Raw genomic sequence first — 27,768 nt, 5'->3', positions numbered from 1 at the left:
CAGAAAGCTCAGCAAACTGGACCCTAGGGCCACCATCCACTTGGAAGATGATTTCAGTGGTAGCAGGTAAGGGGGTCAGGAAAAGGTGGGTTTCGTGCCCTGAGGTGGTTCTGAGTCTCAATGGTAACGATAATCTGCCTCTTGCCCTCTTTGACTTTTGATTATGGGATAGAAAATACATCTGTAGATGGATAGACAGGGCATAGCTCCCATAAAAACTCTGGGTTAAGAGTGTTTCTTGGGCCTGGTGAGAAGTAGGTCATTTAAACAGTTATCTGAATTTAATTGCCTTGGAGGAATTTGTGAAAATGCATGCATGAGTATTTGCAGGTGACTCTGGTATGGGCACTCCCCCACCAATTCTGCAGCAATCCACCCCTTTCTGCTCAGTCTCCCTCGCTTTAGCCCATGGGAAGGGAGGTTGGCAATAGGGATATGGCTGCAGAAAATGGGAGAAAGGCAGAGGCACCCAACAAAGTCCGCAGACCACAAGTCCAAGTACAAATTCACCATTTCCTCAGTATACACATACCAAAAACATATTTAATCAGGTAAACAAAAATTCCAAATACATTGTTGCTTGTTTATAAATATTGATTTATAATAATCCTAAACATTTTTTTAACCTTAAAAAAGTCATCCAAAGACTTCAAGTTAAATATATTTCAGGATTAGCCAGGGATTTTTGTTTTTCGAGGGTTGGTTTTTAACCACTTCTTCATCCAGGGGTCTATTATGAGAACACAACACAGTCCTCTGTCCCTTAAGCATGCAGGTTCCTTCTACTGCTCTCAGTGTGGTCTTGTCTGCCAGGCCTGTGATTCTCCCTAGGACTGTCTTTTCCTCTGGGAGGACTGACTCACCTGTGATTTGTGGTATTTCAAACTAGTGAAAAAAGGAAAAACAAAAGTGGCATTTGATTCCTAAGCTATTACTACTACCCAGGAAAATGCTTGCTGAGAGAAATGAACACAGCTTTGTGTATTGCATTCTAAAAATAACACTGACCAAAATTGTGCTTTTGTAATCTTGTGCAGATTTGAGTTTGTGCTTTGATGTTTTCAAAGGAATCTTCAAGGTATTGGAAATACTTTGGAATCCAAAGTATTTGTTAGATACTTTCCGGTGAGTCCAGTCACTTTCCATGGGCCTTCAGTTTTTTTTTAGGTCTGGCCAGCAGATATTAATATCTCCCAAGATCCTTGGTTTATAATAGTTCTACATACCTAATAAAGCCCTGCTGGCCTGTTCTATGATATTGATGACTCTTAACTATCCCTCATCTTCCTTGACCTATAAGACTGGCTCCTTGCTTTTCTCATCCGCTTGGCCAAGACTTGGAGTTTGGCTTTGACTCTGGCTTAACTTACTTTGAGACCTCAGACAATTGCCCTGGATTCTGTGTCCCCTCTCCCAACCCACAAGGACAGTATGGCTCTGCTCCTTCTTATAGGCATATATGGCTAATCACAGCCATTCTCCTTTGCCTACAGTGAAGACGGTAATTTCCTCTCTCTCCCACAGGCTCCATCTGGGGTTCTGCATATATTGTGGGTAGCATCCCTGCCCTGCCTCTTAGGGGCTTGGAGGATTAGGGATTCTGTGAACCCAAGAGCCACAGCCAGGCAGTCACTCTGTCACTACAGGACAGAGCTGTCCTCAGCAACCAAGGGCATTTCTCAGGGAGAATGTCCTTTCTGGACTGTAAGGAAGGTCAAGCTGTATTTGTGCTATGATTTGGAACTTTACACCAGGCCCTGGGGATTTGATCATCTTTGATAGTCATTCAGGACAAATTAGAATGATTTTATCTTTGTACAAACAGGCCAGTAGCATAGAGGATAGACTTTTTCTTTTTTTTCTTTTTTTAGGCAGAGTTTCGCTCTTGTTGCCCAGGCTGGAGTGCAATGGCGTGATCTCGGCTCACTGCAACCTCCGCCTCCTGGGTTTAAGTGATTCTCCTGCCTCAGGCTCCTGAGTAGCTGGGATTACAGGCGCCCACCACCACGCGCAACTAATTTTGTATTTTTAGTAGAGACAGGGTTTCTCCATATTGGTCAGGCTGGTCTCGAACTCCTGACCTCAGGTGATCTGCCCATCTCGACCCTCCAGAGTGCTGGGATTACAGGCGTGAGCCACCACGCCCGGCTGAGGATAGACATTTTTAATAGAAAATCTCATTTTGGCTCCCTTAGACCTCTCAAGTTCCAGATGCTACTTAGCCTTTCCTCCCTGCTCTCTATTGCCTGCTCTTCCTCACCACGTCCCTGCTTTTCTGAAAGTCCTTACTTGCTGTGCAACAAATATGACAATTCCCAAGGCAAAAACCTTTAACACCTCCCATCTAGGATAACACTTATATTTTCAAGGTTCTCACTTCATTATAGAGATCCCTATAAAAAAGAATAATACACCCTCCCCACAGAGATACTGTGAAGAAATACCAGTGGCTCAGCTTCAGCTGCACCCCAGGCATTGTGCTGCATGCTTTCCAAGTATTTCCTCATAGAATCCAGACAATCACCCTGTGACGGAGGACTCCCTCAATCCTGTGTGTCTCCACATAGAAACAGATGACTAAACTTCCCTTCACAGATGAGGAAACTCATAAGTAGTGACTTGTTTGAAAACACCCATGTAATTGGAAGCACGGGATCTGAACTCATGACTTAACTGTACCCACGTCTTCACCATCCTCACTATATCACATTTGCACTGGGGTAAAATGAGATAAAGCATTTTGAAGTAACTAACATAGCACCTAGCACATCATAGACCCTCAAATGTCAAACAGGTCAGGCCCACATAAGGCAGTCACATGCCAGCTCACTGCCGCCTCTTTATAGCCACATCATCCTCAGTTCCTTCCAGACAGGACACAGCCAGGGCTCAAGGCTGAACACATGTTGTGAATGTATCTTGTGGTCCATCCAGAGACATGTCTAATCTGCAAGTATCTAAGAGGCATATTGTCGGGATGGAAAATATTCAGGGAAATCTGAAGAGACTAACAATCTGTCATTGTATCAAAGCATTTTTCCTCCCTCTCCTGTCTCAACCCAAATTCCTTAGCCTATCTATTGCAAATACTTAGTCTCATTGGTTGTTCACTTGTTTACAGAAAGACCACATAGTAGCTCCTCAAATAAGAATCAAGGAACATTGGCACTAGATGGCCCTTGTCTTACACTCCTCAACTCTGCTTCTCCAGGAGCAGTGATCTACCTAAGATCACTCAGTGGCAATACCTGTGAACCTGGATGGGGTCATGCATGTAAGCAGGCTAGCCAGGTGGTCCTTGGTCACCAAGGCCGTGGACTACACGATAAGGGCAAAGGAATTCAAAACAATGCTCAGCCAGAGGCAAACAAGCTCTCAGGTTCATCCTTGGCTCTGCACAGCCACACCGCTGCCACCTAGTGTCTAAGGGCCTGAACTTCAGTCTTGGTGCCTCTGGCCAGGGAAATGGCTGTGTTGAGCTGTGCGTGTGCTCTGTAATGTGGGACTCCCAGTGCCTTCTGGGTCAAAACAACCCCAAACCTGGTATCTGTGGCATAGCACAGGGACCCAATAAGGCGGAAATCTCAATGAAAGAGGCAGAGGTGGGCAGCAGTCCTAAATGTGGTCTTGTCAAAACCAGAAGACACAGGACTGAGTTGTTTAAGCTAACGAGTAGCCAAATGTCCCATGTGCCACTGTCCATGTGGTCCCATCAGGAAGGCTGCAGGCCTGCCACTGCATGGCAGTTTACAGCTAAAGAGCCTGGGTTTAGTGGGGGCACTTGGGGTTTTGACCTTCTGCACTAACGGCAGATATCCTCAAAAATGCTCTCAGGAACTTCAGAATGTGTGAAAATTCTCTTTTCCTTCTCCCCCACCCCCCCTTCTCTCTTTCTCTCTAGCTGAATAAAGGCAAATTTGAATTCCTGAATATGAAAAATATGGTTCTAGCTGCCAAGCATCCTTCAAGACTTAGCTCAAACTGTCACTTATCTCATGGAGCCATCCCTAACTCCGTAGTTGGAAATACCCACCTCCCTCTGAAGCCACACTTCTTTCTATAACCACGACTTGACTTCGCTAGTTATTAGAATCGGTATCCACAGGTCCTGCTCCCTAAATCAGAGTGCATACTTTAGTGGTATTGCCTACAGAGCCTAGCCTGGTGCTTCGCATACACTGGATGTGCAGTGTCTGGTAGACGACTAAATGAATTGGACCTCAGTAAAAAAAGGGAAACAGTGAATCATTTTGTGAAATGCAGTATTTCTAGATTTATTTAGATTAAATTCTATAATATCCCAGCTAGTGTGGGGTCAGTGGGGGAGTGGGGGGCTGTCTCAGGATTCTTTCCCTAGAGCCCAGTCTAGTACAGTCAGGGGAACATTCTTCAACCCTTGCGTTTCAAAGCCAAGCTGCTGCACTCAAGAACGCCTACACCTAACCAGCAACCCATCCTAGAGATAAAGGTCTCTCTGCCCTGTTCCACCTCTGTGCACACTAGTTGATCAGGAATATGGTCCCTTCAGAAAGTAGACAAGTGCTAGAAAAAATATATACAGGGAATATATATAGAAAACGTGAACCACACGCAGACGTAGGAATGCCATCCAGTGATGGAAGCGGAGTGTCTGACCTGCACAGGTGAACCTGCCCTCTGCTCCTTCCCACTCCCATCCAGAAGCTAGGCCAGTGGCTGGCATCCAGGTGACCCAGAATAGTTGAGTTCAATCACCACAGGTAGCAAGACTCCAGGCCTCATGAAAGGTCTTTTACAAACTGCAGACCAGGGGACCAGCTAACCATTGGTTTCTGCCACACAACACAAAAACACAGCCTCACCAGGAGCTAGCTGGGCCCCAAAGAAAAAACCACAAGGGTAATTCACTTTCTAGAACAGCTGCCTCTTAGCAACCAGCAGGATCTCCTTGGAATCTACCTTCTGCCAACCAAAGCAGAGAAGTCCTGAACTTATTTAGTCATGATGCAGGCCAAGGGCAGACACAAGAGGAGATCAGTGGCTTCCCAAGTCATCACAGCAATTACTCCAGGACCAAACTTCAACTGCTGTTCCAGCACAAAGGGAGGAAAAGAGAGGTTTAACCATCCCAATCACATTCCTGTGCTTCCCCTTCTGAGATGGTGACCCTGCCCCTCATGCATCTTGGTGGCTGGCATTCTATCCAGATTGTGCTCTAATGGACAGGGCAGACAAGGCCACAGAACCTTGATCTGCCTGCACTTCACATGTGCATGAGCAACCACACTCCAAAGTTATACAAAGGTCGGTCCGTGGGTCTGCTTTTGTGTTTTACCTATCTCTGCTTTACAAATCCTGAGAACACCAAAGGTCAGAGCTGGAAATGATCTTGGAGACCATTCAATCCAACTCCACTCCGTTTTCCCACTTTACAGAGGACCTAGAAAGGTGACAAGATGTCCCAAATGACATGTGCACACAAAGACAGAGCTGGGCCAATAACCCAGGTTGCAGGCTGTGGGTCCAGGGCTGCTTCTATCTTATTTTATGCCAGGCTTGTGATAATAGTAACTGTTGCTCTTGGGAGTGTGCCATGCAGAACTGAGGCCAGCTATTTTCATTGGTCACTCAAACATCACACATAGAATCTATTTAATGAGGCTTTCCTATGTGAACAAATTCTCTTCCATAATAACAGTTTCTCTATTTCCTGGCTGTGCTTGGCACTACAGTCCCATTCAGTCCGGTAAAATAGTGGTACGTCTTAAATATATTTTTTTTTTTAATTCTGGAAATGAAACACCTAGTACCTGCCCTTCCTCTTGTCTTTTATAGTGGTTTCTCCCTTTTGAAATACCAAAGAACTTGTCAGTAGGGAAGTAGGCAGGGTGGGCCAGTCTTCAAGAGGCCTGTGGCTGTCCCTATTAGCACCAGCAGGTGGCGCCACTGAGGACCGCTCCGAAGCGCTCTGCTCCTGGGTGCTTTCTCTGCGGACCAGTCCTAGAACTGAGGGTCCCACACTGCCTGCATCAACCATGTAGAGGCACCAGGACGGTCGCGTGTCATTAGGAAGAAGTGCTGTGTCATCCTCCACAGTACACTGGGGAGGGTTCTCCTCCTGAGGCGTCTGGCACAGTGCACGGCTGGACTCCCAGCACACTGTGAAGAAGAGGAAATGATGCATGTGGGGGGTCTCCTTCCAAGCCCTTCGTCTCTGGTCCTCCCATGCCCCACCTCCCAAAAAGCCACAGCCGCATCTCTAGATGTTTTTTGTTTTTTGTTTTTTTTTTGCTTTAGATGCTTCTGGTCCCATCACTGGGACCTAAAAGAAGCTCACATGTGGTCTCTGGAAACGCTGAAGCTGTGGACTGTAGACATTATTTTCAGTCCTTGTCCTGGTGGCTGCATACCAGATGCTGCTTCTTCCCTGTGTGTGGCCAGCTGTACACAGTGACATGCTCCCAAGGCCGCGGCACAGGCAGTGATGGGAACTCCTCCCCGGGCCAGCCTCTCAGGCTGCAGCCCCACGGCACCCTGAGGCCCTCATCTCTGCTCGGCAGCTAAAACATCTCCTTCTTCGATGCTCTGCAACTGCAGCCTCTGGCTCACAAGAGTTCTGCTGCCTCGGCGGCCCCCAAAGCCGCCCCCCGGGACAGTCCGTGCTGTAACCAAGACCCCTGGCAAAGCCTCCTCCCCAAATAAGTTGATTTTGGCTTCGGCCTCAATGGCTTTGGCCAAGCTTGCTGCGTAACTGTCCAAGGACTTGTGTACTTCAGCTTTCACATGAAGAATCGAGTTCTTGGCAGCTTCTGAGGGAGAAGGCAGAAAAAAAAGTCAGCTGAGGAGCCAGGCCTGGGGACTACCTTGGGGACAAGCCTGCTGCTGCTCCACCACTCCAGGGAGGGAGACAAACCGCAGTTAAGGGCGTGGGTTTCAAAGTTCGATTCCTAGACCAAAAGCTGACTCCCTGACTTCCTACCTGGGAAATCTTGGAAAAAGTATCTAATCTAGCCTCAGTTTCCTCATCTGTAAAGAGAAGATATTAAGACACCTCTTACTCCGAGAAGTTACTGTGATAACTAAAGGAGATAATTCTTTCTAAGATGTTTGGCCTATGTCTGGCCCATAGAAAAGACTTGATAAATACTTTCTACTAATGCTAATCAACATTTTTACATCTTTGAAAGAGTATTCTGGTCTTTGAGCTCCCTGAAGCAGTGTAACAAAACTTCCACAAACCCTAATGTCATCTCTCTCCTCTCCATATTTGCTCAGAGATTCCCCATGCAGAACCTCAAGGTTGGACGTGACATTACAGGTTCAAGCCCCCTCCCAGGATTAGGAGCCCTAAACTAAAACGAACAGAAGTGAGAGGGGGGGAGCCCTTCAATTTCACACCCTGTTCCATGTTGTTATTAACTCATTGCCTATTTTTTCTGGACATTTCAGGGGAACAATTTATCCTCTCCTCCTTACATTTTCTGGAGAGTAGGCAACCTGTACCCCACTCTCCAAGAGGGAAAGACTGGAGGGACCTCCAGCCACTCTCTGCCCTGCCACTCAATCATGGCAGGGGAGGACCCCCTGGCAGTGCCTTGCTCTTGCATCACCTGGAGGGTGCCTTTGGAGCTGCCACACTCACAAAGCAGGACTGATGGGGCAAGTGTGGCCCTATGTGGGCTGGGGGGTTGGGGAGCATTTAGTTCATTTTTTCCTATAGAAAGGCAATATATTATAAAGCCCATGAGGCTGCTGGCCCAAACTCTGTTCTATAATCTGCTTTGCCAGTGAAGTGAATGAACTGTTTTCCACCTCTGACCTCTGTAACAACCTCTCCATTCATTCTGAACTCAGGGAGGGGAGTGGAGAAGAGATATGATTAATTATGAACCTAAAACTCTGACAGAGGCCATATTTATTTCCATATTCAACACTTCTGAAGAGCCTCCTTACATCGTACAGCCCCTGGACTCCACCAAATCCACAGCCCAGTCATATTGGTATCTGGATGGCTCTTGTCACTCTCCTAATCAGCATGTCTGGATGGGAAACGAATTCCAAGTTCCAGAGTAAACAACAGTCCCTGGGGGTGAGCGGGGAAGAGATGGAGTAGAAAAATGTAGGGATTGGGCTGCGGCAGAACTCATTCTCCTCACAGGACCCAAGGGCCATCACCACTGTAGGAGCGACGGACAAGCAAGATGGCAGCTTCGGCCTCCAGCAAAGCAGATACACTCATTGGGCCATTATCTCATTTTCCACAGGAGGAAACTGAGGCTCAGGGAGAGCAGATTCAGTTATAACCATACCTCACCCAGGATGTGGGCTGTGTGTGTAAACACGTGTGGTGTGTGTGTGTGTGTGTGTGTGTGGAGTTTGACAGCCATTGTTTGCCCAGCCTTCGATGCTGCTTGCTCTGAGAGCTGGGTGCCTAAGGACTCAGGTGAGACCAACAGGGCTGGGAGTAACCAGGGAGTGGGCAAAGGGATGGAGCCCTGGTATATTCCGGGATGGGAGCCAGCCTGAGCCAAGGAATTGTCCTAAGATCCTTTCCGTTTCCCTATGTTTTCTTGAAGCAATCAGTCACAGAAACCAACCTTTGATTTGTTCCACTTCATCCTCAAATGTCACCGAGCTCCTTCTCTTGGGTGGGCAAGTGCAGTGAGAGGGAGGGTTGTCATCAGACGTGTAGTCCTCAAGCAGCATCATATCTGTCCCTAAAACAACGGGCAGATTGTGCATATGTAACTACAATCTAAAGTCCTCCTGGCCTCTTCTCCCCTCTCCCCTTCCACCCCTCTCTCCCGTTCATCCAAACCCATCATCAAGTGCAGCTGACTGCGCCGCAGCACGTGCCCAAGAAACACCCGCCTGTCATCCTGTTTCAGGGAGTTTGCAGACAGCCGGTGGGGCTGCGTCAGCCACACAAAAAATGCAGCCAAGTTATCTGAAGTAGGGGGTTATCTGCCTCAATGACCAGACCCCAGAAGCATGGCATCTGCCGGCCCAGCGTGGAAGGGAAGTGGGGAGAAGGGCCGAGTGGAGGAGAGGGGCCTACTAAAAGGAACTTTATATTCTGAGTGATTCTTCTTCCAGTCTGAATTTCTATCACCACAGTTAAAATATGTTGTACTAAATAAACATGTAAAGCTCCAAAATGTAGAGTTCTTTGGGGACCAAAAAATAATTGACAAATATTCCCCTAAAAAGCAGGGAAATAAAGGGAGAAGGTCAGGGAAGTCCTACTAGAGATAGGTGGGCAGAGCAGGCAGAGGGAATGGGGCAGAGGGAAGGGAGGGAAGGAAGAGCTGAGATGGGACTCATCACTCAACAGTGCCCTTCCCCAACACTAGGACCAGTGTCAGATCCAGCCCCGTTCTTAGCTTCCAGCTTTCAATCCATAAAGGCCCTGAAGCTCAGAAAATAAGGAAGAAAGAGAAACCTGGAGCTCTTCAGATGCTGTTTCAGAGTACCTCGCAGAGGTGTGATTACCCGACATACAGAAGAAACAGCCCTTTGGGAGGCAGAATATGGTGGTTAAACACACAGGCTCGGGTCGGACAGACCTAGGATCACTGGCAGGTTATTTAATGCCTCAGTATCTTTCCACGTCTGTAAACCTGGGGTCATCATTCAGTCTACCTCACGGAGTTGTGGGGATTTTGAGTTGAGACATGTAAACATCTAGCACAGTGCTTGCACACAGCAGGGGCTAAATTGAGGGCCATCATTCCTGATAAGGACACAGCGAACAAAGGGCAGGGCTGAGACTCACACCAGATCTGTGTGCCCCGAAGCCCATGCTCTTTCTTCTGCCTACAATGCTGTCCCCTCACTCCTTGCGCCGGGGCACCTTCCACGTATGCTTCAGCTTTCGACATCGCATGCTCAGAGCAGTCTCTCTAACTCCCCTACCCATAGCAGCCCACGGGCTCCAAATCCACTAGGGCTTCCCCTTTCACAGCTCTCGACACATTCATCATCTTTCAAAACCAGTTTTATAGAGATGTAATTCACATGCCATGTAACTGACTCATTTAAAGTATACAATTCAATGAGAATTGTATACTTTACAATCTTTATACACTTTACAGTTCAATCTTTTATGAACTGAAGCCTCCACAACAATGGCAGTTCACCACTGTGCCCCCAGCACCTGGCACAGGGTCCGGCCAAGGCAGGAACGTGGCAAATAACTGCTGAATGAATGAATGAATGTTGCAGTGCCTCTGGATCCCTTTAGTTGTCTGAGAACAGGGAAGCAGACTGGGGAGTAACAGAGACTTTCCTTAAATCACACGAGGGACTCAGGCCTAGAGGGCACGGTGTGATCAGTGCTTCATATATGACTCCGTGTGGTGCGGGGCCCTCTGGGTTGCCAGATAAGGAATTTTCCAAGGAAAATTCTCCATGACTAAGAGAGGTCATGGCCTGGTCCCGGTGCCAACCCCAAGGCTCACCCCTGAGTTCCATGACACAGGCTTAGGCGCAGCCCTGGAGCACTCATGGGGAACAGGAAACCCAGGTCAAGTCAGAGGTGGTTTTTCAAAGGCTCCCAAGGGCAGAGAGATGGAGGAGCTGGGAGCGGCAGACCCACTGCCAGGCACGCGGCTTTGTGCAGCTTCAGCGGCACTCCCTCCAGGCACCAGTGCACCAACAGCCAGCCTGGGGATGGGCAGCAGGTGTGGCCAGACACCCTGGCTCTTCCTCAGCAATGTGGAGCCATGAGTGTGACTGACAGAGGCACTCCCTGCCTCTGCCCACGCGCCTCTGCCCAGGGCCTCCTGCGGCTCTAACAGCGTGCTTCCAGCACAGGATACAGCATCTGCAGCTCCCCACCTCCCTGGTGCCATGACTCTGATGCCAGGAAGCTGACTGCTCAGACAAGGAGCAGCCCTAGGCTTGCAAGATCCTTTAGGCAGAGGCTAAAGGGAGGGCTCTGCAGGATTTGTGGTGGAGATGTGTTTCTACAGGGAGACTGAGTTTCATATCAAAGGACATGAAGTGAGGAGACAAGGCTAGCTGACCTTGCTGGAGGGCTCCTTCTGTGCCAAGAACAAGATGAGTGCTTCACATTCATTAAGTCTCTCAATTCTCACAGCTGCCCTGTAATGGGGATTAGTACCCCCATTTCACAGATGGGGAAAGTTGAGGGTTTAGGAGGAGATCATGCAACTTGCTTGAGATAACACAGCTCTTAAAAAGCCAACTGGAGACTGAAGACCAGGCAGGCTGACTGCAAGGCCCCTCTGGGTCAGTGGTTATTATCATCACAATCATTTCTCATTTTAACTTTGCAAAGGCTTTCACTCACTTTCAACCCCCTAATAACACCGTGCGGCAGAGAGAACAGGAACTGAGAGCCCCATTTTGTAGAGGAAGAAACTGAGACACAGGAAAGCTGAAAAGTCAAAGCCACGACTGGAAACCCAGACTTATGATTCTCACTCCCCACCCACTGTGGGAAATGCCCCTCCGCCAGCTCTTGAGCCTGCACGGGGAAACGCAACACGGGGGAAACGCAACACAGGGAAAACGCGACAGGCGAGAGGCTTATAAAGCACGCAGGTTACCTGAGTCCTGGGAGCAGCTGAAGCCAGTGTCCCCCGTGCTGCTGCTGTGCCCCAGGGGCTGTCCGCCTGCCATGAGCGCAGTGAGGTGTGGGGACAGGCCCAGGTCTGAAAGACAAAATTGGCATCGACAACACAATCACACTCTGCAAGGAGGGGCCCCAGCCTCCGTTTCCCAACAGACCCATCTCCTGCCCTTCTGTTCGCCCTTGCAAAACTCACTCTCAACTCCCTGAAAGACAGGAGAGCTTAGCTGCTCCCTCCTGGCTCGCCCCTCTTTTCTGTCCCACTGTGTCAGCAGCACTCACTGGGTTCCCCCAAAGGGGAAACTCTCCTGACAATGTCAAACACCACCAAGGTGATGACAGAGGGCCAGGGAGCACAATCAAAAAGGCAGGCAGGAGGGAAAATGTGAGGTGAGAAGATCTTCCCGTTAAAGATGGAGGGTTCAACCCCACATTCACCTCCTGAAATCCTACTTGAATTATCAAAGAGGGATTTTTAAGAGGCTTACACCCCAAAGGAAGGAGAAAATTTTTGTAAGCTGGAAAGCAGATGGTTGAGAGTGGTAAGCTGACCTGGAATAGAGAACTGAGGTTGGCAATGGGGAGGTTTGGGAGAGGCAGGCTTCACCAGGCTCTGAAAACTCAGGAACGGGGTTGGGGGGTAGGGGGCCAGGAGCCACTGCTCTTCTCCAGGCTAGGCCTCGGGCGCCAGACCCCAGTGTTGGTAGGAGAGGAGAGAGAGTGAGCCCCGGGCACAGCCGCAGCAGAAGCGACCCAGTAAAAACTGAGGGTATTGTGGAAATTTACATATTAATTAGTGGGACCCTGGCCCCTTGTCCCACTTAATCTGGGCTGGAGACTGCAGAACTGTTCCCTGGGAAAATCCACCAAGCCTAGAGGAAAGACTCACAGGCACTGAGAGTCAGGTGCCTGTGAAATGGCCCTGCCAGACCAACCCACAGTCAGGAAGCCTGCCTGCATCCCACCACCCAGGGCTTCCCTGTGGTTTTCTAGGCCCTCGTTATTAGAGGTGAAGGGGTGCCCAAGGATCACTAGACATTTAAAGGAAGGTACTAGCGTGAAAGACAGAGATGGGAAAAAAGAAAAGAAAAATGGACCTCAGAGGATTCAATGCAGGGAGCTTAAGAGAGCAAAAAATATTACAATGGGTCATCCTCAGAATGTTAGGAAAATAAAAAAAAGAGCTGCAGGCTATGAAAAAAGGAACATGGAGATAACAAAACGCTCTTAGAAATTAAAAACAAAGCACAAGAAGTCAAACTCCTCGGAGCTCATGAAGAAGATCCACTGCCTGGCAGATTTTGCAATCTGCCATAAAGGACACTCTTGTATTTTATGATACACTCACAGATAGGAGGAGACCCTATTCCTTCATTCTACCCTAATTCTTCAGAGGTTACAAGGCAATAGAATGCACTTTCTCCTTTCTTCCCTGGAGCCAAGGAGGACATGGTGTGGGAAGGCGGGGCGGTCACAGCAGGCTTCTCTCAGAACTTCCCTCTCGCTGCTCTTGGGAATCCTGCTTTTGCAAGGGGACCTCCTCTTGACTGGGGGTTACTGTAGGGAGCTGGGACCAGAAAGGCCCCAATCCTCTCCCCTGCACATGCCCATCCTCCCAAGGTCTCGGCCTGAGAACATGACTGTGTTCAGCAGGAGGCCTGGCTTAGGGAGCAGAGCCTGTGGGGGCATCTCCTGCCGGCTGGGATGGCTGAAGCCGCAGTGGGTTTTGGACACCATCTCTGAGGCTGCGGTGAAAGCCAGGAACATGTTGGTCTGCACCAGTGGGAGGAATGGTCTGAGCCAGGCCAATGCGGCTCAGCTAAAAGGTCTGGAAACGGGGCAGCCAGGTGGCATCCCTCTCCTCTGTGTTTATGCAGCATTTACCAGCAGAGGGTGGAGACAATTACCCTGAGATTGTTCACATGAAACAATATATTTACTGGGCTGAGCACAATCCAACCCCTCAAGAAAAAAGCACAAAGGCACAGGCTCGGGGAATCAGGTCTGTGGCTCTCCAGAGGCATGCGGTGAGCAACAGTCACAGTGCTCTGAGAAGCTGAAAGAACAGGGGTGTGATTCTGAGATAAATTTGCAGGTACTTTGAGCTAACTACAAGACCTCTAGATGCCCCCAGCAAAGGAACTTAGGAAGGCAAGGGAGTAAATCCAAAGGCTCTGGGGTCACCCTCCCCGCCCTCAAGCTAGGCCTTCTCAAGGAAGAACCTGGAGCGAGGTGTTTTCCCCTGGCCAAACGTGAGTCAGTGTCCTTCGCAGGAGATAACGGGAAAGGCTCTATGCCCAGGAGCTTCAAGGGTCTCATAAGGGCGGCGTTTGGAGGGGGTGCTCCCTGATACTGCCTGGGCCACCCTCCCTGGCTGGGGAGAGGGGTGGTGCTCGGGCTCTCCAGCCCTGGCTGGAGTGAAGGTTCTGGGTCGGCCAGCGGAAGGGCAGGTGGAGGGGCTGCCTGCACTTTCTCCTGAAGCCTCTTCTTGGCTCCCATTGCCAGTAGCCACCAGTCAGCTTTGTATTGGTGCTTTAACATCCTAAGACCACCTGGTAGCATTTAGCATTTAGCAATGTCCATGCAGGGCTGACCTATCTGCCACATGGTGGTGCTGCTGCGTGGCAACCTCCAGGAAGTCCAGAGATCTAAATTCCTAAGTGACCTTCCCTGTGGGAATTGGCTAAGGAGACCTTACAAGCAGAAGGTATCTGGTGGCCCAGCGACATTTGGCACCCATGGAAAGCCTAAGATTTTGTACTTCCTCACTTTGGGACAAACAGAATGAGAGAAGCAGAACCACTGATTATGGCTGAAATCTGCTAGATATAAAGGACACACTGTCAACTGCCCAGGAGACTCCTGACATCCAAGTCAGCTGGGAAGCTCCAGAAATGTGTGGGATTCTGCTTCTGCCTTTGCTCATATGCACTGCTTTTAGGAAAGCTTATTCCATTTACTTTGGTTAAGCCTTTCCAAGTGCCCATACAAATTGAGAGGAACAGAATCAAGAAAGAGCCTCCAAGTTGCTTCTTGCTGGCTCTGAGACAGATCAGATCATCCTTCATACCTCTAGTTAACACTAAGGTGAGCCAGTGGCAGGGGAAGTGATTAGGGTTTCAGAATCTGCTGCAGATCAAGGCCTTGCCCACAGAGGGTCTGGTCAGCCCTGGCTCAGACAGAGGGACCAGGGACACAAGGCAGAGGCCAGGGCTCTCTCCTGCAGTCAGAAAGCCATGGACAGCGCAGGGTGAGCGGCTGGGCTGGGGCGCCACATTTTGCTTTGGTTCCCAGACTCTTACTGATGCTGCTGCCTCCTCCTGGGATCAGGACCTTCAGGGAAGAACAAGAAGAACCATCCCCCACCCCCGCCCCAGCTCCCATTCCTCGGAAAGGCCAATAACTTGGAACCCATTCCATAAGCTCTTCAGCCCAAAGGCATCCCACAAGCCTGCTTTCCCTAAATGAAGATGAGACCACCAGCTGCCTGGGATGTGCCAAACCAACCACAGCTGGTGTTTTCCGCCTGTGCTCACAGCTTCACCAGCTCTTCTAGGACACCTGCAAGTGACTTGCATGGAAAATCTTGGCCTCAAAAGCAGGTGTTTCTTTTTGTTCTACGAACCCTTTCCTGCTCCATTTTCTGTCCTCATTTTTTTTCCTTCTTCATTTTAACTTCATTGATCTAGAAAACATCTATTTTTTTTGCCTAGAAGACAAGTGAGTTTACAAAATCTGGACTAATACATTAATCAGTGAAATGAAGCCCAACATTGAATGGACTCCTGGATCACAGGTCATATGTGAAAATGTGGGCTTGCAACTGGCAGGGGTGAGCATTTCAGTGGTTAAAATACTGAGATACAGAGAAATGTTTTCTCCTATGGTTAAAAGTCCCAGACTTCCTTCCTCTCTTGGAAATAAAACTCCATCAGCCCGTGAAATAAATCAGTGATGCCAGTGTGTCTCATCGCCACATGGAAAGGATCTCCTGTCATCATTGCCACTGGGTGTGCATAGAGTCATTTCTTTCACCCTCTTGAGAAGAAAAGTGGAAGAAAGACCTATTTCATGAAGATGAGAAATTAACTAGAGTGGTTTGAAGAGTTGCCCGAAGTCATCTGGCAAGAGATGAGGACTGTGGTCCAAGCTGAATGTTCTCCAAATCTCTCCCAGTGGCTTGGCCAGGTGATGGTCTCCTTTCACCTTGGCCCTAAAAATCCAGCTACTTGATCTCAAAACTACACAGTAAAAATGCTAGAGGCAAGATCCACAAATGTGTCCTGAGTCAGTGGGAAAGGGCCAAAGAGGAAACAGGGTATTTGCATCATCTCAAAGTATCTCCTCAGTTGTATTTACTAATTACAATGGGAAAATCAGCAGCTTTACTGTGGAGAAAGCTGACAGGCACCACCTTAACCGAGAGATCAAGGGCAACACAACTAGCAATAAGGCATATTGGCATATGTGCCCCCTGCTATGATGTACAGGAAGGGCACATCGCCCCTGTGGCATTTTTGCCAAAAATGGATAACCTCATTCTAATCTTGAGAAAGCATCAGATGAACACAAATTAAGGGGCACTCTACAAAATACCTGGTAAGTACTCTACAAAGCTGTCAGTGTCATAAAAGACAAGGGAAGAGTAAAGGATTGTCAAAGATTGACTAAAACAATATGGGATACTGAGCTGGATCTTTGGACAAAGGACATTAATGAAAAATGGGTGAGATCTGAATCAAGTTGTAGTTAATGGCACTGCCCCAGTGTTAACGTTTTAGAGCTGTGGTTGTTCAAGACAGTAACCCTAGAGGAAGCTGGGTGTGTGGGAATTCTCTGTATTGTTTTTCCAAGTCTTCTGTAAATCTAAAATTATTTCAAAATAAAAAGTTTTAACAAAAAATCTAACCCCTAACTAGAGTAATTCCACTGGGTCCCATCAAAGGTGGTGGGATTGTGTCCGGAAACCTGTGCACACCGGATCAGTCATCAGAGGAAGGAGCAGCCTCACACGTACAAGGCCATGATGCTTCGATGGAGGGCTGAGGTTTGGCATGGACACCCCCTGGATTGTCTGGGACCATCTGAGGAGATCACTGATCTGTGAGGAGGAGGAGGATGGTTGAGGAGGAAGACAGCAGCTGAGGTGGGGAGGGGGTGCTGACAAGAGGAAACACTGAAGGAAAGGATGTGGATGTGGCTGTGCCAGGAGAAGGTGGCCTGGTCCAATGCTTGGATTCTTTTTCCTCTAGTAAAGAATATACTCCAGGCCTGGCATGGTGGCTCACGCTTGTAATCCCAGCACTTTGGGTGGCTGAGGTGGGCGGATCACTTGAGGTCAGGAGTTTGAGACCAGCCTAGCCAATATGGTGAAACCCGTCTCTACTAAAAATATAAAAAGTAGTTGGGTGTGGTGGTGCGTGCCTATAATCCCAGCTACTTGGGAGGCTGAGGCACGAGGATCACTTGAATCAGGGAGGCAGAGGTTGCAGTGAATGGAGATTGTGCCACTGCACTCCAAGCTGGGCAACAGAGCAAGACCCTGTCTCAAAAAAAAAAAAAAAAAGAGAGAGAGAACTAACTATACATACTCTGAGGCCAGAGGGCCATGGCTGGGGTTTCAGAAAGCAGATTTCTGGACCGTGGTGTCCCCTGTCCAATTATTTTGGGATACATACCAGGGCACCAGGGAGCTCTGCTGGCCTTGTCAGCATGGCCGTGAGCTACTGAGTGACAGGAAGCTCCCTGGGAATCACAGCGGAGCCTCTGGAATGTTTCTTCCGAAAGGGAATCTGTGCTTTGAGCCTTACCGCCAGTCAGCCTGAGAACTCACCCACAAACAGGCCAGAGTGGCTGAGAGGACCACAGATTTCATCTGCCTCGGAGGGGCTATCCTAACAATGCCCAAGTTACCTGTGATCCTGTTGGAAATGCTGAAGAGCCTGGAAGTCCTCTGTCGTTGCACAAATGGTTCCCGATAATACCGGTCCCCAAAGCACATGCCCAGTAGTTCTTTGCGAACTGTCTTGTTCCAGAGTCCATAGATCAGGGGGTGGCAGACAGCGCTGGCAAAGGACAGCCATGTGGCCCAAGTCTCCAGGCTCGGGGAGACGGAGCTTTTCCCCCAGAGGGCCTCAGAGGCGATGACAACCATGTAGGGGCCCCAGGTGACCATGAAGGCACCGAGGACCACCAGGATGGTGATGAGGGCTTTGCACTGGTTGGCCGAGTAGACCACACCCTGAAAGGCATTCCTCCTGCTGCCTGAAGAGGAGGTGGAGGTGCTGGAGTTCTTCCTCCCGGTCCTCTGAGCATCCTCCTCCACGATGACGACTGTGCCACAGTGCACCTTGCGTGCCTTGACCCTGGCCACGCGGAAGATGAAGCCATAGCACACCAGCATGACCAGAAAGGGGAAGAGGGCACACCAGATCTGCCAGAAGGCCGTGTAGCCAGGCTCCCGGTGCCAAGCAGCCACACACATCCATTTGAACTCGTCAAACTCCACGGATGACCAACCAAACAGGGGTGGCAGGCAGCCGATGAGCGAGTGAAGCCAGATGTAGACAAGTGCCATCACAGCCCGGTTCCCTGTGATCTTCATGGGGTACACCATGGGGTACAGGACAGCATAGTAGCTAGAAAAGGGATGGAGGGAGGCAAGAGAGAGAAGTCAGCGGAGAGAGAAAACTGCTGCTTTCCTGCGTCAGGGGCTCCCATGACTGGGTTGGATGTTTCTAAAAGCAGCACCTTCTCCCAAGTCTCCCCAGACAAGTTATATAGACTGCATCGTGTTCCACAGCTCTGCAGAGCTCTTTAACAGAGAAGAGCTCAACACTGGCAAGACACAGAGCTCGAACAGTCCTGTTTCCAAGTCATCACACCACAGCCCACTCATATTTGGGGGTGTGGCCAGTCTTAAGATACCTACAGAGGTCCTGAGGGATTATGCATTGGGCCAGATCAATTCTGCTGCTGCTGACAGCAGAATCATCCATTTACATCAATTTTCAGAGGGATCATTAAGAACCAGAATGATGTTGAAGGACTACGGGCTTCATTCAACCAATGGACATTTACCAAAGGCTTGCGATGTGCCAAGCACTGTGCTACCTCCTGGAAATGCAGTTGAGAAGATGTGAGGGAGGCAGACACCTGAGCCAAGTATCAGGGCCTGGAGTGGTAAGGGCCACATTGAGTCCTCACAGCAACTGTGAGCAGCGGATATGTCATTATCTTCATTTTACAGATGAGGAAATTAAAGCAGGGAAAGGCTAAATAACGCACCCCAGACCCATGGGAGAAAGACAGAAAGCCAGGCGATCTGACTCTACAATCCCCAGTACACACGCCCAACAATTCTGTGTAAGCCTTCTTGTTCCACAGCCAAGGGGGCGGGTCCAAATCACTCAGTGCTGCTAGGTAGGAGGTGGGCCAGGAGGGCTATCCATTCAAACTGGCAGGCTTCTGGTCCAGCACAGAGGGTCACAGCAGGCTCCTGTTGGAGGTGATGCTCCAGACCCAGGTCTCACAGCGTTGGAGGCACTGACCCAGGACCACCCCAGGCAGAAAGCTAGCCTGGCGAGGTATGGAGCTGTGAGTGAGCACCAGCTCAGCAGGGAGGCTGCATGGAGCTCCACCTGGCAGGAGAGAGAGTGCAGGATGGAGAGAGGAGGAGAGAAAGAAGCAGGCCGGGTGGACGGGGCCGGGGCATGCAGAGCTAAGGACTGTAGGCCCAGCTAAGGACTGGCCCTTTAACTGGAAAGGGCGGGAGGACTTAGACCACAGGGCTGAAAGTCAACCACCACCCTCCCAACCCAGATATTTTATCCAAGGGAAATAGGGTGTTCCCATGAGGGCAACATGTGTAAGGGACGGGTGGCCATACTGATGCCGCCTGGCAGGACGTTGGGAAATGACTCTGGCTATGTGCCTCACACATCGCCTGGGAAGGTGGCTCCTCCACAGGGACCGCCCTGAGTCACCCTTGGGCCCCAGCAGCTGAACTGCCACGTGCTAACTGGAGGTGCTGCCTCCTTGGTCTTCCTAAGCAGGGGTGAGCCTGGGGCTGCTCTGAGCTGAGCCTTGAGCCCAGGCCAGGATCTATCCTGGAAAGAGAGCATTTCCAGCTATGCGGCCTGAGGAGAAGATTGCGCAGTGATTAGGGTGTCGATTACAGAATCACTGCACAGTGGCTGGGTAAGGTGATTACTGTCTTTCGCTGCTATCTGGGCTTGCATCTTGCAAAGGCCGTGCAGCCCAAGGGAAAAAGCATGCCTTTGGAGCTGGAAATTCAAGTTCAGATGGAGGCTCTGATGTTTATTAGCTATGTGACCTCAGCTAATTGATGTAACCTCTCAGAGCTTCAGTTCCCTCATCTGGAAAATGGGAATTCTGGCACCCACATCACAGGTCTGCTCCTAGGAACGAATGAGGAAGATCATGGAAAAGGCCCGGATGGTGCCTACCCTTCAATGGGGGACTGGCCATCGACCTTCCCCCTTCCTCCTTGAGGACGAAAGCCCTACACTGCTCCTGCTTCTGCGATGACCCCCAGGGGACACTGGCCCTTTTGAGCCCTGGGGGGCGAACAAGCCCCACGGTGGTCTTCTTCCCCTTGTGGGTGGCCTGCTGAGACTCGGACCTGTCTGACGTCATTCTGGCAAATGAAATGTGAGGGGGTTGCTAGGGGACTGCAGGGAGGGGAGCAGTGGGTCTAGGAAGGTTTCCTTCACTTTTCAAAAGAAACAATGCAGAGATTTCTACTTTTTTCTATCCCTTTAAAGAGCATGCAGACACTCCACCCTCAGTCACCTCGGTAGTGTACGGCTGGTTGTGGGAGCCAGGCCTGGTGAATGTTCCCTGTAGGCCTCCTTCCACCGACTCTGTTTGGCGGCCATAAAAATGATTACAATTAATGTGCTGTCCTCTGCCAGATTTCATTCTGGCTCTTCTCAACACCCAGTTATTATTATTACTTTATGGCAAGACTTCTCCTTTATTGTAACAAATGGTACCCATATCACTCACTGACTGAGGTTCGGGCACAGGCAGTTCCAGTGTGACATGACACTGATTTCTGCCAGCTGCATCCTGAGTGCCATCAGGAAGCCGGGGCAGTGAAGCTGGGTGCTGGCTCAGTCAAGGTCCACCTCCTACAGGCAGAAAAGCCCCACAGGCACAGCCCTGCCCAGGTACAGCCACGTCCTCCAGGGGTTATTTTGTTTTTAAGTTTTTTTGGGGGGGGGTTGGTGTGGATAAAATGTATGTACATTGAAATGCACGCATCTGCACCTCTATCAAGATACAGAACATTCCAGCCAGGCGCAGTGGCTCACATCTGTAATCTCAGCACTTTGGGAGTCCAAGATAGAAGGATTACTTGAAGCCAGGAGTTTGAGACCAGACTGGGCAACATAAGGAGACCACATCTCTACAAAAAATAAAAAACAAAATTAGGCAGGTATAGTGGTGTGTGCCTGTAGACTTAGCTATTTGGGAGGCTGAGGTGGAAGAAGGATCACTTGGGCCCAGGTCAAGACTGCAATGAGCCATGACTGCTCCACTGCTGTACTCCAGCCTGGGTGACAGAGCAAGACCCTGTCTCAAAAAAAAAAAAAAAAAAAAAAAAAAAAAGGATACAGAACAGTCCTGCATCTCCTCAGAAAAAAATGGGTATATGTGTTCTCAGTCACAGATTTATAAAGTCGTTATTTGCAGCAGAAGCCTCATTTAAGCCTAGTTGAAGATTCAAGGGAAAACAACAAAAGCAACTCCCCACTCCTATGTGGGCTAATAATACAGGCCAAAAGAGAGGGGTTTTCTTTTGCTCTCTATTCTCTTAACTGTCTTGAGGCTCTCAATCTTTCCTCCAACTCATTTTTAGACATGAGCCCAATCACGACCCTTGAACCCTAAAGAGGCTTTCATGACGTCACAGGTAACTGAAAAGTTGTCATGTGGGAAGGGGCTTCCCGATGCTTCAGGCTCCTGCCACAAGACCAGCCACTTTGACAGCAAGCCCTGCTCTTAATAAGTTGTCTTCAGTGAAAACAGAAACAGAATCTAAGCCAATTTCACCTAACAAAGGGGCAACACATTAACTTCCATGGAACAGTCTCCTAAAAGCACTAGTCATCTTTGCTAGCCCTATCCATCCCATTGTTCTAGCTACTTTCATGTACTGAAATGCTATTTTTAGACCTGGAGTTTCACCCTCTGTGATGTGGAATGAAAATATGAGAACTATTTCCACAGACCTGGAACTCCAGCAGCTTGGCAGCAATGATAGAGGTGACCACCATTACAGACTTCTAAGTAATGGACGTTCACAGTGGAACCGCTGGCAGGTCAAATGGTGTCCCCAGCACGCCCTACTTTCACTTGGCTGGTTTAGGACACTGACAAACTGTGAATTTCGCTCCAGGCAGCCATTCTTTTTATATCTGTCTTTGCTCTCTTTTCATGGGGCTACAAGATGGACTCTTTGGGTTCATCTGTCCAGCCAGTTTCTTTTTATTTTTCTTTTTTAAATTTTATTTTTATTATACTTTAAGTTTTAGGGTACATGTGCACAATGTGCAGGTTTGTTACATATGTATACAGGTGCCATGTTGGTGTACTGCACCCATTAACTCGTCATTTAGCATTAGGTATATCTCCTAATGCAGCCAGTTTCTTTAGCTAAGGTTCTCAGCTGGGAACCCCTGGGTATATGTGGCAACGTCTATAGACATTTTGGGCTGTCACGACTGGGGAGGTGTTCCAGCATCTGGTGGGTAGAGGCCAGGATGCTGTTGTATATCCTACAAGGCACAGGACAGCTCCTCACCACAGAGAATTATCTGGCTCGAAATGTCAACAGTGCTAAGGTGGAGAAACCCTGAGCTACGCTAGCTGGCTGCTGGAATGACTGGCAGCACTGAGTTGATGGTGTTGTACAATGACAAAACGTCCAGGCTCGGGCATCTCAGAACTGGGAGAGTTACTTCCCAGCCACGTGACCTTGGGCAAGTTACTTAAGGCCTCAAAAACCTCACTTTGCTCATCTGCAAAATCGGGGCTAACAAGGTTACCATGAGGGTTAGCTGAGCTAACTGTTGATAAACGGCATACATAGTGCAGTGTCTGGAATATGACAAGCATGTAACATTTTATAGTTAAAATCACGCCCACTGCCCTTGCTCTTCTCCACTTCTACTTTCTTTTTCTTTTCTTTTCTTTTTTTTCAGATGGAGTTTTGCTCTTGTCACCCAGGCTGGAGTGCAATGGCATGATCTCGGCTCACTGCAACCCCTGCCTACTGGGTTCAAGTGATTCTCCTGCCTCAGCCTCCCAAGTAGCTGGGATTACAGGTACCTGCCACCATGCCCAGCTAATTTTTGTATTTTAGTAGAGATGGGGTTTCACCATGTTGGCCAGGCTGGTCTTGAACTCCTGACTTTGGGTGATCCACTCGCCTCGGCCTCCCAAAGTGCTGGGATTACAGGCGTGAGCCACCACGCTCGGCCTCAGCATGTTTATTCATCTTATTCAGCTATGTATTCCCAGCACCAACCACCGTGCTGGGTATATAATAGGTGCTCAATAATTGCTTACCAAGTGAATACACAGAAGCTGCTCCTTCAGTCAGAAGGGGCCTCTCTACCTGTTACATACCTGCTATCCTACTTGCTGTTTAGGAACCTAGCTCAAATGCCACCTTCTCCCTGAAGCACTCACTGCCAGCCCATCAGCAGCAGTGGCTGGTGGAGTTGTCAATGGTGGTTATTTCTACTTTTGTGTTAAATCGGCACCCACAAGTCAGCCTCTGCCACTCAACTGTAAACCCCTGGTGGGCAGGGTCTGTGTCCTGCTCATGCTTGTAGCCCACCACTCCAAGGATTGGGCACGGGCCTTTCCTGGAGTAGACATCCAACCAATATTTCCAGTGTGAAATAAGGCCCTGAAAGAGGTAAACCCTCTCTCAGATGAAGTACTTTGCTGGCATGATTTGAGGATTTGTCATGCTTGCTGGTAGAAAATCTCATTCTCACTCATCTAGACCCCAGATTTAAGCAAGCAGCTTACAGTCTCCCGGAGCTATCCCTGCAGATGACTGGCATGTTTACTGAGCATTCATATAGAGACAGCTCTGAGAGGCGCACTTAGAGACCAGCTCTCCATCTCTGCAACTAAGCTGTTTAGCCTCACTCCATGTTCCACGGGACCCAGGGCCCAGAAAGGGATGTTCAAAACTTAATAATTCAAAAAAAAAAATAAAAGTTAAAACAACAAGATCCCATTCCTCCCCACTGCCAACAAACTTCCAAACTTTTTTTAAAAAAAATATTATATAATCAGTCCTGATAGGCTATTGACAAACAGCTGCTGAAATACAAATTTGTACAACTTTCTGAAGGGTCATTTGCCTTTTATATATCAAGAATCTTGAAAGCATGTTTACTGTTACTGAGAATATAGCAATTACACAAACACACATGCTCCTCAGAATGCTATAGTGAATAGCAAGCTATGTGAAGTCATCTAATCCAGTAACAGGGGACTGTGAAAATAATTTATATACCTCCACAGGATGGAATACCTCGTAACCATGAAAAATCACCTTCTTCAAGGATATTTGAAAATAAGAGAAAATGCTCACCATCACCTAAATGAAAAAAGGAGGACAGAAAACCATAGGAGCCAGAAGCCTATTTCAAAAATTTGCTGTATACAACCAAAAATTACTGGAAGCAAATATACTAAAAACATCAACAGTGATTGTTTCTGATGGTTAGATCATGTGTTTCTAATTTCATTCATTATATTTTCTGGACTACTTCTACTACTCAGGGAAAAAAAAAAAAAGAGAAGCTAATTGATTTGTTTTGACCAATGGCTTCATTGGTTCTGCCTCCCCGACGCAGCCACAAAGAGCTGCCAGATTCCAGCCTCAGGTCTAGGTGCAGTCTGTGCTCCCAGTGGACAGTTCCACTACCACTCATCGACTGAAAAACTGACAGTCTCAAAAAAGCCCAGGGACTTGTGTCACCCAGTGACAATATCCCTGGCTAGCCCCACTCTGTGTTTTCCCTAGCCCCACTACTTACTCTCCTCCCCAATTCCTGGTAAATGACACAGACCTTGAATCTATCCTCCCTGTCCTCATGAAGCCCAACCTGTGCCTGTGATGAACGAAGTGGCCATTAGCAAAATTCTAATAAATGCACTCATTTGTGGGAAACTCGCTGCCAAAGCCCACAAGACTTGTACAACTAAATCTGACAGCATAATGCGGGACCCTGAAGAACCCGCGAGATGCTGCTTAGGAACATCAGCTGCGCCTGACCTCCCCGTGCATCAGCTACGTTGAGGGCGGGAGTAGCCGAGTTTCCAAATGCGCACACGGCCTCTCCCCGGTGTCACTGCCTGTATTCTCTGGCTGTCTTCCTTCCCCCTGCTCTCCTTTCAGTCCTGGACTGTGGGCAGTGAGGGTGTTTCCTGTTTGGGCTGCACTAGTCAACACCAAAGCAAGACAGAGCAGGGGTCACACTGGGAGAAAGAGAAGCAGAGTCAGAGGCCCTGGACCCAATGCTGCCCGGAACCGAAACCTGCCTTGGCTTCAGCTTCTTCATCTACAAACCAAGAATCAGAGGTTTCTACAATGTTTTATTTTAGGCGATGGAAGCTCTTTTTAAAATATAATATTGTATGTAACATCCACAGACAAAACGAGATGTGCTTTGGCTGAAGAGATGGCTCCAGAGGCAGAACCCCACCTGGTCATCCTCCCCCAGCAAGGGCCCCTGACACTCTCCAGGGAACTAAGGCAGTCAGAGGGACACTGCACCAGATGAGCGCCCGTCAGTAATCCCTCAATTCTCTAAGTCTGAGGCATGCTTACCGGTCGATGGCAATGACCCCAAGGGTTAGCATGCTGGCCGAGCTGATCAGCAGGTAGAGGAGGGCAGAGAAGTTGCACCACACTACACCAAAGATCCATTCCCTGCGGATGGAGCTCGTCACCACAAAAGGCAGCACCAACACGGACAGCAGGAAGTTGGACAGGGTCAGGCTGAAGACGAACTTGTTGCTGAGGGTGAGGAGGTAGGACTTCTTGTACAAGGTGACCACGATGACCAGGTTTCCCAGGCAGACAAAAATGGTGATGACAATGATGGCGATGAACTGGGTGATGATGACGCCCCCTTCGCCACCCTCCTCCTCAGTGAGATTACTCAGCTCCTTCCTGCAGCCGAGGGAGGAGTTGAGGCTCATGGTCAGTGCACCTCGGCGTGGGGTGGGCAGAGCATGCTGGACGACTGGAAAGATAAGGCAGGACCAGGGGACAGGAAAAGATTCATCAAATCACATCGTCTCCACCTTAGGGAAGAAAGGCTTAAAGGGGTTAAGTGCTACGCCTCAGATCACCCAGGTGGCACAGACTCTCAGCGGGTCTTCCCCACGTAAGCGCTACATAAGTGGGCCATTTTCTACAACCAACTATGTGTGAAATTCATTACATCCCCCTGACCAATTTCTTCCTCTGGTCTAACCCATCCTATCCATTTTCCCAAGGCCAGTGGTTCAAAACCTTTAATGTGCTGAAGAATCGTCTGAAGTGCCAGTTTAGAAAGCTGATCCTTGAGCTCCACCACTAGAGGTTCTGGGCGCAGAGATCACAGGCACAACCTAGGAATCTGCATTTTAAACAAGCAGGCTGGGGCAGGGGGCAGGGGGCTGTTACAAGTGGTCTATGGGAGACACTCTGCAGACTGCTGTGTTTAGACCCTGGCTACTCAGGGTGGGCCCTGAACCAGCAGGATCACCATCACCTGAGAGCTCACCAGAGAGGCAGAACCTCAGGCTCTGCATCTCCATCTCACGGAATCAAATCTGCATTTTAGCCCACCGCCAGTCAGTTTTGGTGCACATTACAGTTCGACCGTAAGATTCTCATGGGAATTGTTCTGAGCTCCCTAAGCAGGGATTAATCAGGTACAGTTTATATGGGGACATCATTACTGTTCTCATCAGACACGGCGAGGGAGGGCAAGCACTAACTGTAAATGGGGAAGTAGAGGCACCATTTGAGGTCTTGGCCCACAGACATCACTGTCTATAAGGTGCAGTCCCTGCCCTCAGGAAACTGGCTTGGGATTTTGGCTAAAGCCGCAGGTTGACACATGTTAATGTTAAATCCTACAGACTAATGTTTCTCCAAAACTCTTCATATACTTCAGTTAGCCAAAAAACCCCACAGATCACTTTCCCCACCTGCTCTCATTCTCTGCACACAGAAGACACCAAAAAGAAAGGAAAGATCGCTTTCCACGATCAAGACAAAAACTCTGCTGCCTAAACTGCCTATACACAGCAGCGGGGCCATCCTCACAACCCTCGCGGTGGATCCCCTGCCTCTACTCAAACACTCTTTGGCCAGAGGGAGTGCATGGGTTAATAGGGCAGCCCTTCCCCTCACCAGCAGTCCTAAGTGCCAGAGAGAAAGTTTCCCTCATAGTGAGCTGTATAGTGGTTTCCAGACCTTTCACTAACTCAGCTTCCCTGCTTTGTATTTGCTCTCAGATGTCTATGACTCTCTTGATTTGCGGTCCCCAAAATTGAACACACCATTCTGGATGTATTTTGATAAGTGTCAGGTCCAAAGGGCCAATTTTCTCCATGATCAGAATAATCCCCTTCCACTATTCACTCTAAGAATACATTTTCTGGAGGCAGGGCGCAGAGTGGCTCACACCGGTAATCCCAGCACTTTGGGAGGCCCATGTGGGCAGATTGCTTGAGCTCAGGAGTTCGAGAGCAAGCCCGTGCAACGTGGCGAAACTGTCTCTACAGAAAAATACACAGAAAATTATCCGGGAATGGTCGTACATGCCTGTACTCCCAGCTACTTAGCGGGCTGAGGTGGGAGGACCCCTTAAGCCCAGAGGTCAAGGCTGCAGTGAGCTGTTTGTGTCACTGAGCTCCAGCCTGGGTGACAAAGCGAGATCCTGTCTCAAAACATTTTCTTGTAGCAACTAATTCTGTTGGGCTTATATAAGTGTGTGATTGACTAAACCCCAAAGTTTATACATACATGAATTTCTGTGAAGACAGATGTGCCTAATCTTGAACATGTGGAATTAACGTTTTTAAGCCTATGTACAAAACATTATTTCTACTAAATTTCCCTTTATGCATTTTGGCCCATA

At 48.9% G+C, this 27,768-nt stretch overlaps 1 protein-coding gene across 10 annotated transcripts in view; it reads right to left on the bottom strand.

Moving 5' to 3' along the window:
- Positions 1-523: 523 nt before the first annotated feature.
- Positions 524-27,768, bottom strand: part of GPR161 (G protein-coupled receptor 161) — a 58,053-nt gene continuing 30,808 nt past the window's right edge. For 5 of the 10 annotated variants that reach the window (XM_003824607.6, XM_008978275.6, XM_034939809.3 and 2 more), the window contains 5 exons: positions 25,461-25,878; positions 17,489-18,213; positions 11,553-11,657; positions 8,577-8,696; positions 524-6,788 (listed from right to left, as the gene is read on the bottom strand). In XM_003824607.6, the coding sequence (XP_003824655.1) occupies positions 6,523-6,788; positions 8,577-8,696; positions 11,553-11,657; positions 17,489-18,213; positions 25,461-25,878 (1,634 nt within the window). In that variant the 3' untranslated portion in view covers positions 524-6,522. Of the gene's footprint in view, positions 6,789-8,576; positions 8,697-11,552; positions 11,658-17,488; positions 18,214-18,862; positions 19,059-25,460; positions 25,879-27,768 lie in introns of those variants that run through there. The other 5 variants (XM_034939846.3, XM_034939852.3, XM_008978279.4 and 2 more) reach the window with 3 other exon arrangements.

This window comes from Pan paniscus, chromosome 1 (genome assembly GCF_029289425.2).
Source record: "Pan paniscus chromosome 1, NHGRI_mPanPan1-v2.0_pri, whole genome shotgun sequence".
Taxonomy (NCBI): domain Eukaryota; kingdom Metazoa; phylum Chordata; class Mammalia; order Primates; family Hominidae; genus Pan; species Pan paniscus.
The sequence above is the reverse complement of the archived record's forward strand: the minus strand, read 5'-3'. Positions and strand labels throughout refer to the sequence as shown.